This window comes from Squalius cephalus (genome assembly GCF_949319135.1).
Source record: "Squalius cephalus genome assembly, chromosome: 8".
Lineage (NCBI taxonomy): Eukaryota > Metazoa > Chordata > Actinopteri > Cypriniformes > Leuciscidae > Squalius > Squalius cephalus.
In genome coordinates, this window is record NC_137129.1 from 5,651,439 (window position 1) to 5,668,935 (window position 17,497).

General features: G+C 37.8%; 1 protein-coding gene across 3 annotated transcripts in view; it reads right to left on the reverse strand.

Annotated features, from left to right (window-relative positions):
• Positions 1–17,497, reverse strand: part of ppp1r9a (protein phosphatase 1, regulatory subunit 9A) — a 59,980-nt gene that overhangs the window by 38,304 nt on the left and 4,179 nt on the right. For 2 of the 3 annotated variants that reach the window (XM_079878226.1, XM_079878224.1), the window contains exons 1-2: positions 17,293–17,497; positions 14,230–15,617 (exon numbers count right to left, since the gene is read on the reverse strand). In XM_079878226.1, coding sequence (XP_079734352.1) covers positions 14,230–15,528 — 1,299 coding nt within the window. In that variant the 5' untranslated portion in view covers positions 15,529–15,617; positions 17,293–17,497. The remainder of the gene's footprint in view (positions 1–14,229; positions 15,618–17,292) is intronic. The other variant, XM_079878225.1, reaches the window with a different exon arrangement.

Here is a 17,497-nt window from a genome sequence, read left to right on the forward strand (position 1 = left end):
ACAGTCAGTGGAGTGACTGTGTTCCCTCACACAGCTCAACCAACTATCACAGTGTTGACAGTCCACAGCTGGCTAAAAATGGCTCAACAACCGACTGTCTTTTGTGAATCTGTCAGACATGAGGTGCTATCCGCAACACACACACAGTGTGGGCTACTGTCAGGTCTGACGTGCCGTGGGAGAACATAATTCATATCTTCTATTATATTCATTACAGACATACTGCATATAGCTGTCCGGGAGACTTTGTTTTGTTTTAATATCATTACATGGTTTAATTTTTAATTAGAATGGTAAAAAAAGCGAGTAAACATTGGCTTTGATGAATAAATAAAATACAGTAGGCCAGTACATTTTTAATGACATGAAACATAATTTAAACATGCCTTTCAAAAGTGATTCAATTTAAAGACATACAGTACAAATGGATTATAGAATAGGTTAGTGGCTATAGTGGAGCGGCTAAGTGATATAATCGTTCAGTTTATGATACAAGCGTGAAAATTGGCATGAGCAGTCTCCATGGGTCACTTGTAGGGCTGTGCCATATCATACCGTCCACGATAATACCGGTATAAATTTGTACATGATAAAAAAGCGTCATATTGCGATATCACTGATATAGCGACGCAATGACATATGGCACATTACGTTCCCTAGCACGCACAACAACAACACCTGTCTGAGCGTGAGAGCAGCAAGTCAGCCTCCAATGACGATCAAAGCAATCATTTTAAAACTTTCTCCAAGACGCAATATTACCAACCGCGTGAGTTTCTCCAAGACGCAATATTACCAACCGGTGCCGCGTCTTCTCTCTCTCGCTCTCAAAATGGGTTGCACAAGTCAAGCGTCTATACCATACTCGTGTTTAGCAGTCAGGACATGACAGTCACTTGCATCGTAACTAAAGTTTATCATTTTCACTTCTTTTTAAGTCTTATCAGTTTAAACATTTGCGATTTTAAACTATTCAGTACTCTCGCGCGCTCTGTTTACTCTGTATCTTATTTGTATCTTTATTATTTTGTATATATTTTTTGCTACTTTTTTCAATTTAATTCAAAGATTGAAATCAAGCTTCCTTGTGTTGTGTAAAATCTTAAAAACAAAATTACCCAATTGTAAAAACACAATGAGTGAGCAAACATTTAGGTGAGATAAATGTAATAAAAAAAATTGTCAACTTTTTTTTCTATATCGTCATAAATATCATTATCGCAAATATTCTTGAAATATCGTGATATAATTTTGAGGCTATATCGCCCACCCCTAGTCACTTGACAAGAAAATTGTCCGAGCCACTTGAAATTTCAAGATTTTTCATTTTTCAAGATGGCCGACACCTTAGTGGAGCAGTTAAGTGATATAGGCCCGGTTTCACAGACAGGGCTTAGACTAAGCCAGGATTAGACCATAGATCAATTAGGACATTTAAGTAATTTTTATAAACATGCTTAGAAAAAAACATTACCGATGTGCATCTTAAAACTAAAAAGGCACTGATATATTTTTAAGATCAGTCAGTGCAAGTTTATTTCAGTGGAAACAGCTCAGACTTACATTTTAGTCTAGGACTAGTCTTAAGCCCTGTCTGTGAAACCAGGGGATAGTGGTTTATTTGGTGATACAAGCATGAAAATTGGCATGAGCAGTCTCTGATGGTCACTAGACAATAAGCCACCCACAGCTACTTGAAATTTCAAGATGGCGGCCATTTTTCAAGATGGCCGACACCTTAGTGGAGCAGTTAAGTGATATAGTGGTTTATTTGGTGATACAAACATGAAAATTGGCATGAGCAGTCTCTGATGGTCACTAGACAATAAGCCACCCACAGCTACTTGAAATTTCAAGATGGCGGCCATTTTTCAAGATGGCCACCACCTTAGTGGAGCAATTAGGTTCATGCCAATTTTCATGCTTGTATCACCAAATAAACCAATATATCACTTAACTGCTCCACTAAGGTGTCGGCCATCTTGAAAAATTGCCGCCATCTTGCAATTTCAAGTGGCTCGGACAATTTTCTTGTCAAGTGACCCATGGAGACTGCTCATGCCAATTTTCACGCTTGTATCATAAACTGAACGATTCTGCCAAATATAAGCACTTAGCCGCTCCACTACTAATGTGTCTCTATCAATTATTTGGTAACCTACATTTCTGCAGTAAAACACAACTAATTTAAAACAAACAAAATAACTGGATCACAACACAATTTGTGACTCTCAGTGAGGATTTTGCTGAATCATGTTTGATATTAGGGGGAAACTGTTATATAAAATAAAATATAAAATAAAAAATGCCATTGCAGCCATTTTTTAAGTGTAAAGGCAAAAATATATGGAGATGGTTCCAATTCGTTTTTAGAAATTAAAGCATTTAACTTCAGATCCTGTATGAAAAGCATCAGTGGTTTCAATTATGAATCTGCCAGTTGATTATAAAAAATAAAAAAAACACTCCACAGAAAAGAAAACACCAATAACTTTTAGTAGCGCAGCCTTTCAAGCTGAATCTTTTGGCTTCGGTCCGACTAACAGCGATACTTTTCTTAAATATCCTTGTGTATCTCTTGATCAAGTAATATTGATTCGGCCCACTCCAGTCACCTCTCTATCATCAGCCTCACCTTCATCGTTTAGATCAATACACCTGTTAGCTGCCTTCAAACAATGGCAGAACATCTCTTTTGTCTTCTCATCTCTACAGTAGATCCGCTCTCACTCACTGCAGTCTTATATTTAAAACCCAGCAGCCTGCGAGCTCTTTGGCTCCAACTGCTACCTTGCATAATAGCCAAGAAATGTAAGCTTGTATAAGCGCTTTCCTGTTCGGAGAGCACTTTAAGTTTTTATTGCATGTTGTGAGATTCCGCCAAAGGCTCCGAGAGCTAATTTTTCTCGGCAAAGAGTGAATTTGCACAGAACTGCAGGGACGAGTGAAACTGAGCCAGGCCCATAATCCATCCCTCTACTCCCACTCTTATTACTTCATTATCCGTCTCGTCTCTCATCCTTCTTTGTGTCACTGTGCACTTCTAGCGGAGCAGCCATGGCTCATCGGTATGCCTCTAACACAGCATTTTACACCTGCTGCATCGTGGGTAACTGCAATGCTTGCGGGGAACCGAGGGGAAACGGGGAGGGAGGAGAAGAACAATCGACTGAAAGTGTTTGTCGGCATTTGTATCCTAGGCTGGCAACAGCCTCGGCTACAACTGATCGCATTAAATGGCTCTACAGTCAGGCAGTGCCAGCTCTTTCAGTGTCAACACACACACACACACACAGCTCTCTCCCAGAGGGACGGCGAAGCTGATGCTGAGTGGATTAACCATGCAACACAGAGGCAAATCTGCAGACGCACATTCCTGCACTATTCTCTGAAAACAGGTATCGGCTGCAAAATGAGGTGTTTGCCAAAGTCAAATTAACTTTCTTTCTATCATATTGTTTAGAAATACATTCAAAAATGAAAACGTGTTTCTTGAACTATGGGCAAAATGTGCGCCAGTGGAAAAACTCTTTTGTTCACACTTTCACTAGTTTATTTACTAACAATGTCCTACTACAGTAGGAATATATGCATCAAAGTTTGAGTTGAAAATGACATCTAAAAATAACGATATTAAACAATTTTTGAAATATTTGTCTTGCTAAGGCTCTTTTCATAGCTAGCAGCTGCTGAATACATACAGTAAATAATATTTTCACACTTTTTGCATTATTTGACTAAATTTGGAAATGACACATAATAAATATGTCCCGTTTATTAGTAATTATTAGTGTTTTTGTTGATCATATTTTGTGTAAAAATAGATATGCCATCCAAAAGTTTGGGGTCAGTGAGATATTTATTTTTTAAGAAATTAATACTTTTATTCCGCAAGCACGCATTCAATTGATCAAAAGTGACAGGAAACACATTTACAAACAAATCCAAACAATTTCTATTTCAAATAATGATGTTACTTTGAAATACATAAATCAAAGAATCCTGAATTTTTTTAGCAATATTTATAATACTAATAAATGATAAATGTCTTATCATATTAGAATGATTTCTGAAGGATCATGTGACACTGAAGACTGGAGTAATGATGCAAAAACATTCAGCTTTGATCACAGGAATACATTACATTTTAAAATATATTAAAAGAGAAAACAATTATTTAAATTGCAATAATATTAATCAAATAAATACAGCATTGGTGAGAAGATGAAACTCAAAAACATTTAAAAATTCTTACCGACCCCAATGTTTTTTAATGGCAATGGTACTATAAAATCTTTTCACAAGATGCACATTAAAATTACAAAATAATTATTAATATCTAGATATAAAAGACATTTTAAAGTGGCAAAAAACAATGATGAAGACATTGTAAAAAAATTAAAAATATGTTTTAAAAATCTGACGTTAAAAGTACAAACAATTCTTTTAGTTTTAATTCAAATAAACACTTGGGACATAAAAGTCTCTGTAGCTGAACAAACACAGTGCATAATAATATACGAATCACCAGTTTCATGGCAATTATTTGAATGTTTTCATAATGCTGAAAGCTACTAAACGCTTTCATGTAGTAAAAGCTTTCCATGTGACTCAGCATTGTTTTAAAAGCCATTTTATCTTTTAAAATCACTTTGGCCGTGGAGGAGACTTGAACTGGTGAGTCAGGTGATGTGAAACTCTCAAGCATAATTAGCCTTTTGCTCTGTGTCAAGACCATAGCTCCTTCAAAACATATGGTTATGTTCACCCTCTTCCAGTTTATCTGGCCTGGAATGTCATCATTTCGCACTCTTTTTAATCATGTGTTTATAATGTGAAATACCTTTGGAGGCCTCACCACCCGCCAACATGGAGCATGCTAGAACAGAGAGGGGGAGCTGGCTGCATGAGGGGATAAACAAGACAACAATTGCTTACTTTATGCTTCATTTCTCATGTGTTGGCTGAGTCTTCTCACATGATCAGTAACATGGTCTGATGAATACATAATTCATCAACTGACCACATGAGTGGGTGAGGGTGTTACATTTACAGGCGACGTGTATGTGCAAGCTAGTTCCAGCTATTAGCCTATCCTTAATATGCATGCATTATATATATATATATATATATATATATATATATATATATATATATATATATGCATTTAATAATGCTTTGTTTGTACTTTGTATTCAATACTCCCTACAAAAGATTTATAATAGCTTCTAAACAGTTCTTAGACTATGTAAAATGTTTTAATTTTTTTACATTTTTTTTTTTGTTGAAAATATAGGTACACTGTTTTTAATGATCCTACAAGTTCTATTAAACCATCAAAACAAATATGAGGAAAATATATTAAAAATATATGTGTGTGTATATATATATATATATTAGATTTTAAATATAAGGGAAGAACAAAACACTAAACTTGGTTATATTTATCTGACAAAATTATTTGGTCAAAAATGCAAACTACAGCTACAGGTTTTTTTACTATGCAAAAAATACAATGCATAGAAAAACTAAGATCTCACAGGAAAAAGTATACACTGACTACAACATAATCATGAATAAATACATGATTAAAAGATAACAAATAAAATAAAGGGTGAAGATATCAATTTTCCTAGGCCGGACATCACTTTTAGCCACTACTGTATGTATTAAAAATATAATAATATATTCTTTCTCTATAAAAAAAATATAACAAATAGAAATATCATAAAATGGCATGAGTACTGTTGGAAGAATTTGACTAGATTTTGTATCAAGCCGAGAATTAAGGCATTACGAACGGGGTCACGCCACCCATGTTGGAGGAACTGTGGAGTGGAGGAGCCACATCATGCACATATTATCTTGGCAATGTTCAAAAATGAATAGTTTCTGGGAGGTTATATGGTCTTTTATTAATAGTATATTTGCTCTCTGTATTCCTAAGTCATTCAGTGTTATATTTGAGAGGTTTCAAGAGTGGTTTCAATCAAATAGTAACAGAGGAAAAAAAAATATAGAGAGACACATATACTTCGACTTCAAAAACAAAACTTTGAGAACAAATGGAGAAAATGGTAAGCTTTCTCCTCTGCAGAATACATGTTTGTTTTGAATGTTTACATGAGTGTATATTGATGTAATGTATTGCTGAGCGAATATATGTAATGTATGACAACTTTTGTTATTTTCCTTATTGTTATGTTTTTTCTTTCTTTTTCTGTAAGTTTCCTGTGTGTTCCTAACAAACAACAATAAAAAAATAAGCAGCACAAAAATATATAATAAAATATATATTCTAAAATACTATATTAGTATCATTAAATAGTATATTACAATGGACACACAGTGAGGGGAAAATGGCACAACTTGGTGAACAGTCAGCGAGCACATTTGTCCCGACTGTCAAACAACAATACAGGACACTGTGTCAGCGTTGAACACCTCCTTGTTTCCATCATGGAAAAAAGCAGGAGCTTCACTCTCTAACAGATTCAGTGATGGCCTGTGACGGAGCAGTGGAGAATTAGTGCCTGACACGGACAGCTGGAACGGCTTGTCTTCTGTTTCCACAGTCGTTAAAAATTCAACTCCAGAAAGGGTCAGATGTCAGAGAAACAAGCAAGCAAAAAATACCACAGCATTCACAATGCATTGCGTGACAGAACTTTGCCAATGACTACAGCATCAAAATTGCTTGATTGGTTCATTTTTTTCTGAAGTTGAATTGCCATCTCATAACAGCATGTTTGTTCTGTGTAACAAATTCAACAAATTAGAAAAATAACTGAGAGCTCCTGATAAACAGACCAAGACATGTTTACAAAAGTAACAGAAAATGGGACCAACTCACTTTTAGCAGAAATACACATTTAAAATACATTTTTTTCTCTTGGAAAAAAGTGACAAAAAATATTAATGACTCATCCTGCACTACACAGATTTTTGTCCAATCAGATGCTCTCTGGAATGAGAATGCCCCGCCCCCTAATAACCACTGCAAAGAACGTAGCAAATCATGGCTGTGCTTTAGCTAAGCTACTGTAACTGGACTGTTTTTTAAAAAGGGAAAGACGCCCAAACTTCCTGTTTAAATAGAAAACACATCGAGACAGGTTAGAAAAATGCGCTTATTGGCTGATTTAAGTTAGCAACTACCTAAGTAGTTCAGGAAATCTCCAACTGAGATATCTTTATCCACCGTATAAGAATGAAATACCCCTTTTCCAATTACATAAAGCCACCTTAATCTTCTCCAGTCAGGACTAATGCTTTAAAAATACCTTGATCTACTGAAGATTCCTTCAAATAAAATGAAAATGAATAAAACATCCTCGGCTACTCAGCTCACTCACCTAAAAGACTTTTCTCATCCACGTTCCTGAAAGAATGTTTATGTATATTTAATAGAAACCTAAAATATGGCTAATAACTAGACTATAGCCATTCACCCTTTTAACTAAATTACAGGACTGAGCTGATATAGTAAAAGGCTGGATTGATTCAGAGCAAGCCGTTTGGTCTATATGCAGTATGTGCATCTGAGAAAAGAATGGAGAGTATAATCATTGAATCATTTTAGCAGTCACTCAACTGCTGCCCAGTCTTTCAAATCCATTTAATTCCATTAGAGAATCAAGAAGGAATAAATATGCCCTAACAAGAGGCTGAGATTAGCAGAGCTAATGTCATATTTCATTTAGCCAGTAAGTGCAGTTTATGTAGGAGGATGATGACAGGACGCATGTAATGAAGGGCACAGCTAAACAAACACTAGAATTCATTGATTTGATGAAGTTTGATGCTTCATCTGATGGGATCTAGTTTGCTCTCAATTAAATCTAATATAACATGATATTGTAAACAGCATCTATCTACTCAGATACAGTAGGGATGTCAATTTACACAAATTCCCATGATCAATCGTCGTTTAAATTAACGATCAATTAATCAATTAATAGTTAGTTAGCCTTAATAGTGCAATATGCGTCTACAGCAGCCAATTGCATGACAGTGTGAGCAAATGCTGCTCAGAACGCTATGTTTCTCACCAAATGAATGCAAAGGTTTTTTAGTTTAAATAAAGGGCTAGTAGGATTGTAAAATGAGTCGATGGGATTGATCATTTATTTAATAATCAAATATAACGACTAATACAACTGTCACCAACGCCGCCTCAGATGCGTGCTAGTCAGAATGTATAACTCTTGTTGTGGACGCGCTCCACGGCAACAACACCCAATGAATTCACAACGACTTATTACAATAGCGTTCTCATTATCTTCTTCTTCACCATATCTCCAGTTTATTACACTTCAACATCGCACGAGTCGACGTTAAACGCCAATTGTCTCTATCTTGCGCAATTCTCATTAGCACTTGTTGTCCAACGTCGTACACTGATGACATCCACATTGTTCTTGGACGTTCTCTTTGTGGTACCTTCTACTCTTCTGTGCAGTGCGATGTTGGCAGTCCTGTTTTTATCCATACAAAGTACATGACCAAGCCACTGGTATTGTCTTCCATGCACTTTTTGCACGATTGTTTCTATCTGACTGAGGGCCTTTCTGATGTCATCGTTTCTTGTCTATGATGCGGATGCCAAGTAGTTTTCTAAGTGCTGCCATATCGAATACAACACTGTAAAAAAATATCGTGATTTTAACAGTCAAAGACTGTAAAAACGCTACAGTGAAAAACTGTTTGTTGGTTAAGAGAAAGTTTTCTTACTATATACGGTAAACAACTGTGATAGATCTAACGGTACATTTAATGTAATTTTACTGTAAAATACCGTTAAATTTACAGATTTTGGAAGTGAAAAAGAACAAGTCATTGTATAATTTACATTGAAAAAACGTAAATTGACATTCCCACAATTCCCTGCGTGACACTTCACATTTGATGTATTTTTGTTGAAATAACTGTTTTCTTAGTTTTTTCTAATCAGTTATGACATTAGGGTTTTATGTTACATTTAATGTTGTTAAATTAATGTTTATTGCATTTTTAAAATTTCACGTGTTACCATGATGGTGTTTAGTGTTTGAATGACATTGTGCAGCTTCTATATATTAGTACTAACTTTCTTGTGAAAGAGCTGCTTGTGATGAGCTTTAATTCATCATGTGATTTTCATCTCCACTGTGATTGGTGGTTGTCAGTGTATTACTATGGTACAAAACAGATATAAATACTTCAATAGGTCAGTAAATTAACGTTATATCAGATAATTAAATACGGTTTATTACTGTAAATTTAAGTAAAGTCTGTAAAATCAAAAATGTTGCTACCGTATTTTTTACAGTAAATTTCTGGCAACCACATCTGCCGGTATTTTACCGTAAATGTAACAGATTTTTTTTTAACAGTGAAGTCAAGTTCTCTTCGGTACTCCTGTCCATGCTTTGCAACCATACAAGGCTATCTGGAGTATGAGGGATCTGTACACAGTCTCATTTTGGTCTCATTCTTGATGTTTTTGTTTTTCCAGATATTGTCCAGATTGCTCATCACTTTCAAGGCCGTGGCTGTTCTTATTCTGATGTCTGTAGAGCAGTCACAGTTTGCAGTCAGAGTCGATCCAAGATACCTGAATCTTTCCACGTGCTGTAACTACTTCCCTTTGAGCAACAGTCCTTCCTTTTTTAATACTTAGCAGCATCCTCTCCATTTTAGAGTCACTTATCTCTTGCCCATACTTTGAGCTGACATTGCTGACTCAATCCAAAAGGACCTTGAGCATGTCTAAGTAGTTGTCTCAAGAGACCAATATCATGGGCAAAACATAAGTTCTTGATTGTTCTGCTAAACTGAACCAGTGAATATAAACATATCTGAGTTTACATTTGACATTGGTCTCACACTTACACATATTTACTTTCTTGTTTTGTTTAATTTCTTGTTCTGCTAAGATAAGGCACATGCTTTTGTAACATGATAGCTGAAAAGCTAGAAGTAAAACTGATTTGTGCAACTAACATCTATTTATAAAAAGGGCAAGTTGATACCACATCCTCATTATCAGAGTCAGACTGACCCACTGCCATGCTGGGGCCATGAGACGAGTAGAATCACAGTTGAGTCAGGTCAATGAAACGGACTTCAAGTGCTCTCCACTGCCTCCAGTGTTTACAAAACAACCCCTATGGAATAAATCCATTACAGGGGTCCTATTATGCTTTTTCACATTTCCAACTTTCTTTAGTGTGTAATGTTGCTGTTTGAGCATGAAAAAGGTCTGCAAAGTTACAAAGCACAAAGTCACTCCAAAGGGAGTTATATATCAGTGTCACTGTTTCTGAACTCCCTGAAATGCCTCCATTGTCTTGAGTTTTCTTCCGGGAACAAACACATCACAAAATTCCTCATTTAATTAATTCCTGCCCAAAGCATACACAAAATAAAGGGACGAGGCCTGGTTGAAGTCTGTTGAAACTGGCAGTCATGGTAAGGGGCGTGACATTTCAGAAACATGCTCAAAGTGGTTGACCAATCACAACACACTGGTCCAGCTGACCAATCAGAGCACATTGTGCTTTTCAGAAGGAGCATTAATCAGAGCGTTACTGACAAACTGGGAAGAGAGGAGCTGCAACAATGTCAAATATGTAAAAAAATAATAGGGCATAATAGGTCCCCTTTAAAGTCAGCTAGGTCCGTGATTTTGCTTTAGGACCTAAATTTTTATATTGGACATCAAGTGGCAACACATCACAGTACTAACAGTTTTTTTTTATTGTAGAAAGAAAACTTTCTAAAAGGGATACAGTATTTTACCCCAAAATGAAAATAGTCATCATTTATTTACCATCATGTTGTTTTAAACCTGTAAAACATTGAGCACAAAAGGGGAAATTTCAAGTTACATTTTTAAGTTTCACATCCAAAGTTTGCATCGAAGGTCAAAAAACACTTTCATTTTCTCATAACATACATTGCAGCATCAGCTCTTTTCTCACAGTGTCTGAAACGACTCAATAAAGGATTTAGTCTCTCTAAAACCCTCCTTTCCTAGAGCCTACTCTGCTCTGATTGGTCAGATGCCCCAGTCTGTTGTGATTGGTCTACCGCTTACAGCTCGTGTTGGAAACCAAACACCCATTACCATATCTGAAGTTCAGCTCCGGAGGCTTCCTCAGCACTTGATATACAGTGATACGAACACTAACGATGGCATCGGTTTTACCATATCAATTCGAGCTCAAGTCCTCATCCTTTGGAAGTGCACGTCAAGTGGATTTGCTCTCGCAGTGCAAAAAAAACCCACACAAACCAAACTCTTCCCAGCTACAACTACAGAGTTTGATGGCAGGTCAAAGTAGACATTGTTCACGAACAGCCAATGAAGACCATAGGCTGGCATTATGCAAATATGTTACAAACCTATGCAGGTTTGAGCCGGAAGTGAGACTGGAATTCCTGACAACTCGTTTCGGTAATTCCGAATCGGTTCTTTCTTTTGAGAGACAATAACTGAATTTATCGTGCACTTTGATCTTTGAAACTCTGCAGACCTTTTACATTCACAGCTGTATAACACAATAGTCATAAATAAATAAAAATACTAACTTAACTGTACATGCTCATCAATAGAATGAGGGGATGCTATGCAACCTGTCCATGAATGCAAACCTTGGACAGTAACAACAAAAAGTTTTGCTAATTTTGCTATGCTAAATAGGCATTTTATTACTTGCATTTAGCCATCTGAGACCCCATCTAAACAGAGCTACGACCCCATTTGCCAACCACAAAGCAAGGTCATTAATACCTTAAGAGCTCAAACACGGAGATGGACATATGATAAATAAAACAAGCCTAATGTATTCCATGATATGACAAGATGTATCAGAGAATTATGCTGTGATCATTTTACAATTGAGGAACTTGTAATCGTCAGAGTGAATGGAGGGCTGAGTCTTTGAGAGTGCTGTTATTCCACACAGCCACTAGAGCTGCTCGCACAAGAGCCTCTTACAACAACTCTACATTAATTACGCTTAGAAACGCTTTAATATGGAAACGATCCACTTAATGAGTGACTAAGAAATATTATGAAAATGTTCAGTATGATTAATGACTGACACTTCTATTCATCATCAAGCTAGTCTTGTCTGGTGAATGGACAATGTTTTAACCACAAATTAGGCTCTTTCTCAAGAGTGAACACAGACCACAGGCTGTTATTTCCTCCATGTCTGCAGAAAAAGCATGTGGCCTGGGTTTAAAATTCCCTGACTCATGAAAAAGTCTTTCTTTGTCAAGCTAACGACCAGGGCAGTTCAGTTGAGTTGACAGTTAACCCAACCGGCACAATGCCATTTTACAGTAAGCTGGCATTTTCTATTTGCTCAATGTGTTACAGTACTTTTGCTTTGTTTAATAATATTTAGTTGATGACTAACCTATTTATGGAAGAACACAGCTAAAGGACACATCTGTTATTTTATGCCAATTTTGAACCATATGTTCAAATGCACCGTCACACATTTGACATTCGGCAGCTGTGAAGACCTATATTTCATGTTTATAATTAGCAACAGGATCCAAGAATTGAAACCAAGAGTAGCATTGGGATGTGATCTGATTAAGAGACTCTAAGAATACAATACTTGAAGAGCAAAAAGGTGTACAAACTGGCCTTAATGGACCTTTTAATTCAGTTAATTCTGGCACACAACAGCTTGATGAAATTCAGCTCGTGTGAGGGAGATTAGCGAGCAAACATCACGTTAACCCAGTGAGAGAGGCAGGGGAACCGGTCCAGCACTGCTTAGTGTATTATGGGACTGATCCAACCAGGGGAACCAGGGTTTTCGAGTATTTTCCACATATATATCCAGCTTCCAATCTGAGTTAATAGCCGGAGTTGTAAACACATTTCCAGAGGCTCAAACATTCAGCAGCAATTTTAATCAATAACAACCGTCTGAGTACACAGCTGTGCCATTATATGGTGAAATCAAAGATAACCGTTTTAAATGCTGGCTAACTGAATTTATCAGAACTCTAATTGACTGTAAAATGCATTTCTGAGAAGTTAACATTATAAAAATCCCCTCTCCAACAATGAGATTCTGTAGCTTCCTGCGAAACACAAGACATCGATAGACAGACTGTAATTACCTTCATGCTTAACCTTGGAAGAAGTTGCAAACACAGTGGTTATCCATGCTCTTATGGGAACATTACTTGATGATAGTGTAGAGGAACAGCGATTGACAAGTGTATAGTGGTGATGTGAAAAGTTACAGCAAGGAGAGTCAGTGAGGCATGTGAGGACAGAAGCTATATGTGTTCATCTCCCCTCAGGCATGAGTGGCCTCTGGATGTCACTTTATGGTTGTGTCTGCTCATTATCTAAAGCACTAACATAGGCAGGCAAAACAAGAAATACTCTCACTATATTGGAGAAAATCAATAAAATGGCATTAATGGCCTCTATAGATTAAATTATGACTATGCTTTCAGATGAGATGAACAACAGGAACTCAATAGCAGGATGGTGGTCATCACTAAGTCCATTTAAAAAAATCAAAGCATACACACATAGATTTACAAAACATAAACTAGGGTCAATGACATTTAAGAGTGTCCATGAAAAAATCTAAAACAGGAATTAACTCTTTGTATTCATGTTGGTTATATACTGTTAAAGGGTTAGTCCACCCAAAAATGTAAACATTGTCATCATTTACTCACCCTCATGTTGTTACAAACCTGTAAGACTTTTGTTCGTCTTTGAAACACAAATGAAGATCTTTTTGATGAAATCTGAGAGATTTCTGTCCCTTTGTTGACATCTACGCAACTACCACTTTGACGCTTCAGATCTTAAAACGAATCCATATGCATTGAGCGGTTTAGTCTAAATTTTCCGAGAATGAACCTCATTGGTTCACGCACGTCAAGTAAGCATGACTGAGCTTCTGTTTACCACAACTGATGTAGTGACAAACAGCTTTTTGAAAGTAGTTGCGTGGACTGTAAATGGAGGGACAGAAATCTCTCAGACTTCATTAAATATCTTAATTTGTGTTTCGGAGATAGTCTTTAAAGTCTTATGGGTAATTAATGACGGAATTTTCATTTTTGGGTGAGTTGCTCATCAAGAGGTATTAAAATAAGTCAATGCATTACGAATTGCATTTTTATGTATTTTTTATATGTAATGTATTCACATCATTGACCTATTAACATGCAAAAGACTGTCAATAAACTTACTTTTATGGGTGCAGAGCTGAATTGAATTTTCCGTTTTTGTGGAATATCCTCCTTGACCTCCTCTGGAAGACCGGGAATCTCCGTAATCTCTGATCCTGGGTCATAGGAAAGGTCATCATCGTACAGGTCATCCTCTAAGTCTGTGCAGCTCTCCCCCCAGCCCTGGTAGCAAGCATCTCCATCGGCAGTGAAAATAACTCTCTCATTGCCGCAATATTCCTCATTGTGTTCTCCAATTTGATCCTCTGTAATCCAGCTAGACTCCTCTTTCACATGACCGTCTGTGTCCTCGTGGACCGTGGTGGCTGTAGACTCATGTGAATTTCCTGCAGCGTCATTGACTTGAGCCGCAGCTGAAGAATTGTCCACGACCTTGGTTGAGTTTACCTCATCTTTTGGTTTCAGTTCAATGGATCCATCAACCACCTCGGGGGTCTCCTGGGGCTTCTTCTCGTCGTGTTTCACTTGGTCCACGGCCTCAGACAGAGGACTAGGACTGAGAAGATCTTCTGAAGATGAAGAAACTGGCATATTGTGCTTGCTACCCACTCGCGTCCTGTAAAAACCACTTGACGGAGACTGTCGAGCACTGGTGTCATCCTCGCTGGCCTCCCCGTGTCTCTGTAAGCCATCTGGAGAATACAGCCCCCTTCCGCCTCCCTGGCCTCTTCTGAAAGTAGCACCGGAGCCCTGCTGATCTATATTTTCGAACACAGCACTGAGCTGACTCACAGTGGGAGATGAGGCCTCTGTCCTGGAGCAGAGACTATCCAAAGAGTCCGTACTGCCTCTGTTTGAACGTGTTCCCCTCCAGTCATCCAAATGCTCGTGAGAACCCCTCTTGTCTCGGCCATAAGAGTACACAGGCGACTGTGAAGCATCTCTGGAGCTCTGCTCAAAAAGCTTCCTTGTTTCTGAGAACTTTGATTTATGATGGCCACTAGCAGTCCGCTCTCCATTGCCGTGCTGTAACTGGACCACCGACCCATCCGCCTTGTTGATGAAGTTTGTTGGCTTGCTGAGTTTCTGTGGGGAGGTCTCATCCTTTGCTCGTCTGTTGGACCCAATGTTCTCAGTCCCCATTTGCATGAACATGTTCTTGATGCGACTGACGTGGGCCCCGTATTGCCGCCCTCGAGGCTGCCTAATCCCCTCTGGGTCCTTAACTTTGGGGCCTCCATCCTGTCTTGGTTGGTCAAATGCCTTCTTTAGAGCCTGGAACTCTGCCCTGTAGGCGTTCCGGTGCGGGGAAGCGCTCCTCAGGGTATTCCTCTCTGCCGAGGCCTCCGTCTTCATCATCTTAGCCTCGACAATGGAGGTCTTCTCAAATAAACAGTAGCATACCTTCAGGTTGTTCGTTGGGTGTAATCACATATTGTTGGGGATTCCTGAAAGCATTTACAAAAAATGTTATGAGACGCTTGTTTCTTCACAAATCATGCAATTATTATTTATTTTTGCACAGCAGACAATCATATACTGTAAAAAGTGGAAACTTGTCAAGGAAATGACCCTAATAAGCCCAATTGGCCCAGTTGTTGTTGGTTGTTTTATATACTATCCATAATAAAATACCATTCAAAAATCGGAATTTAAGATTTAAAAAAAAATGCTCTTATGCTGCTCACCAAGGCTGCATTTATTTAATAAAAAATACAGTAAAAACAGAAATATTGTATACAATTTAACAGTTATTTAACCACATTAAATTAAAACATTTTAGAAACTTCTTGAGCCAAAAAAATCTGTCTGTGATTGTAATCACAGAAAAATAACTTTTTTGCCAAGTGGGATTATTAGGGATGGCTCCATTGAGCCATGGAACAAGGGCGGCTCCACCGCCCTTGTTCCTAATAAGCTCACTTTACCCACTTACAATTCATTGTGGGGACAGTGAAAAAAATATAGGGACTACAGACTCAGAGCCTAAAAATTAGTCTCGAAACTAGCTTTCTGCATTGGCAAAGCAATATGGATTTGATATGATGAAGAGTCAGAAATTGATTGACTTTAAAATAAGATGAATTGTTGCTCAGACACTAAAACTCCAGTTTGATCAGCAGTTCTTTAATAAGTCATGCTGACTCATCGAAAATAAATTCGATTTAAATAAAGCGCCTAATGCATTTAAATGTCTAGTGGGTTTATTTGGCCACACAGGTGGGCATGTGTCTTATAAGTCCACTCTGGACTTTGCAATTAAATAAAGCAATTTAATCTAGTTAGTTCACCCAAATTCGTTGTTACAATACTGAACATCAGCAGCAGCAGGGCAGATGAAAACAACATCTCTAAAGCAACTGTGCTGCACATCAGTTTGTAAACACAACACGCCTCGAAAAGGGCTCGGGTGCTGGAAGATGCCTTTGCATTGGCTCTAGTCCACCGCCCTGGTTCTTGAACATTATGCGTGATCATCACTTTGCCATAAGGGCCGACGGAGCACTCAATATCAGCGCGATGTTGTTGATGCACCGATGTGTTTTCGACGCAGATCTTCGATATGACTCACAGATTAGATTTGCCATCCAGCACCCATCGTGAACACCGCAGACAGCCGCTGCATTTTAGCCTGACGGAATGTGTTTAAAATCAATCCCACATCTCACGTATTAATATTTAATATCGACAATAAAAGCACGAAAAGGCAGATGCACATTTAAGCCCATGCACAAGGACAAAATAGAGCTGTGCGAGCAACCTGCATGATGTAAAACAGTTTCTGTTGGTTAGATAACAGCCCACATTTACTCTCACAACATGCATAGCGCGAATAAATGTGAAACTGCAAATGTAAATATGCATTTGGAAAAAGTGCGACTAAAAATAGCGAAATTGCGCTATTCAAAGATGATGAGCGACCCGTGCGCGCATCACATCACATCGCCTGCATCACTGACAGCTCCATCCTACAAACCCAGTCTCCATAAACACTCAAAAAATACACACCTAGTTCATTCCAGCGAGTGTATCTGCAAAACACAGTATATAAACACAAAGCAGAAGTGGCACAAGTATTGCTTAACTCCCTTGTTGTTGCTCCAAAACAAAAGAGGCACTTACCTACGCCTTCAAATGTAATGTTAGTTATCACAGGAATAAATGTGTCCTCGCTTTAAATCATTAACTAGAGGGGAATTGCATTGGAAAGCATTTTAATTCAGCAACGCTACTGGCATCAAGCTGCCATACAGGACCTTACCAGACAATTGACACAATGTGACATACAAGCCGGGCTTTACTCACACACACACACACACACATACAC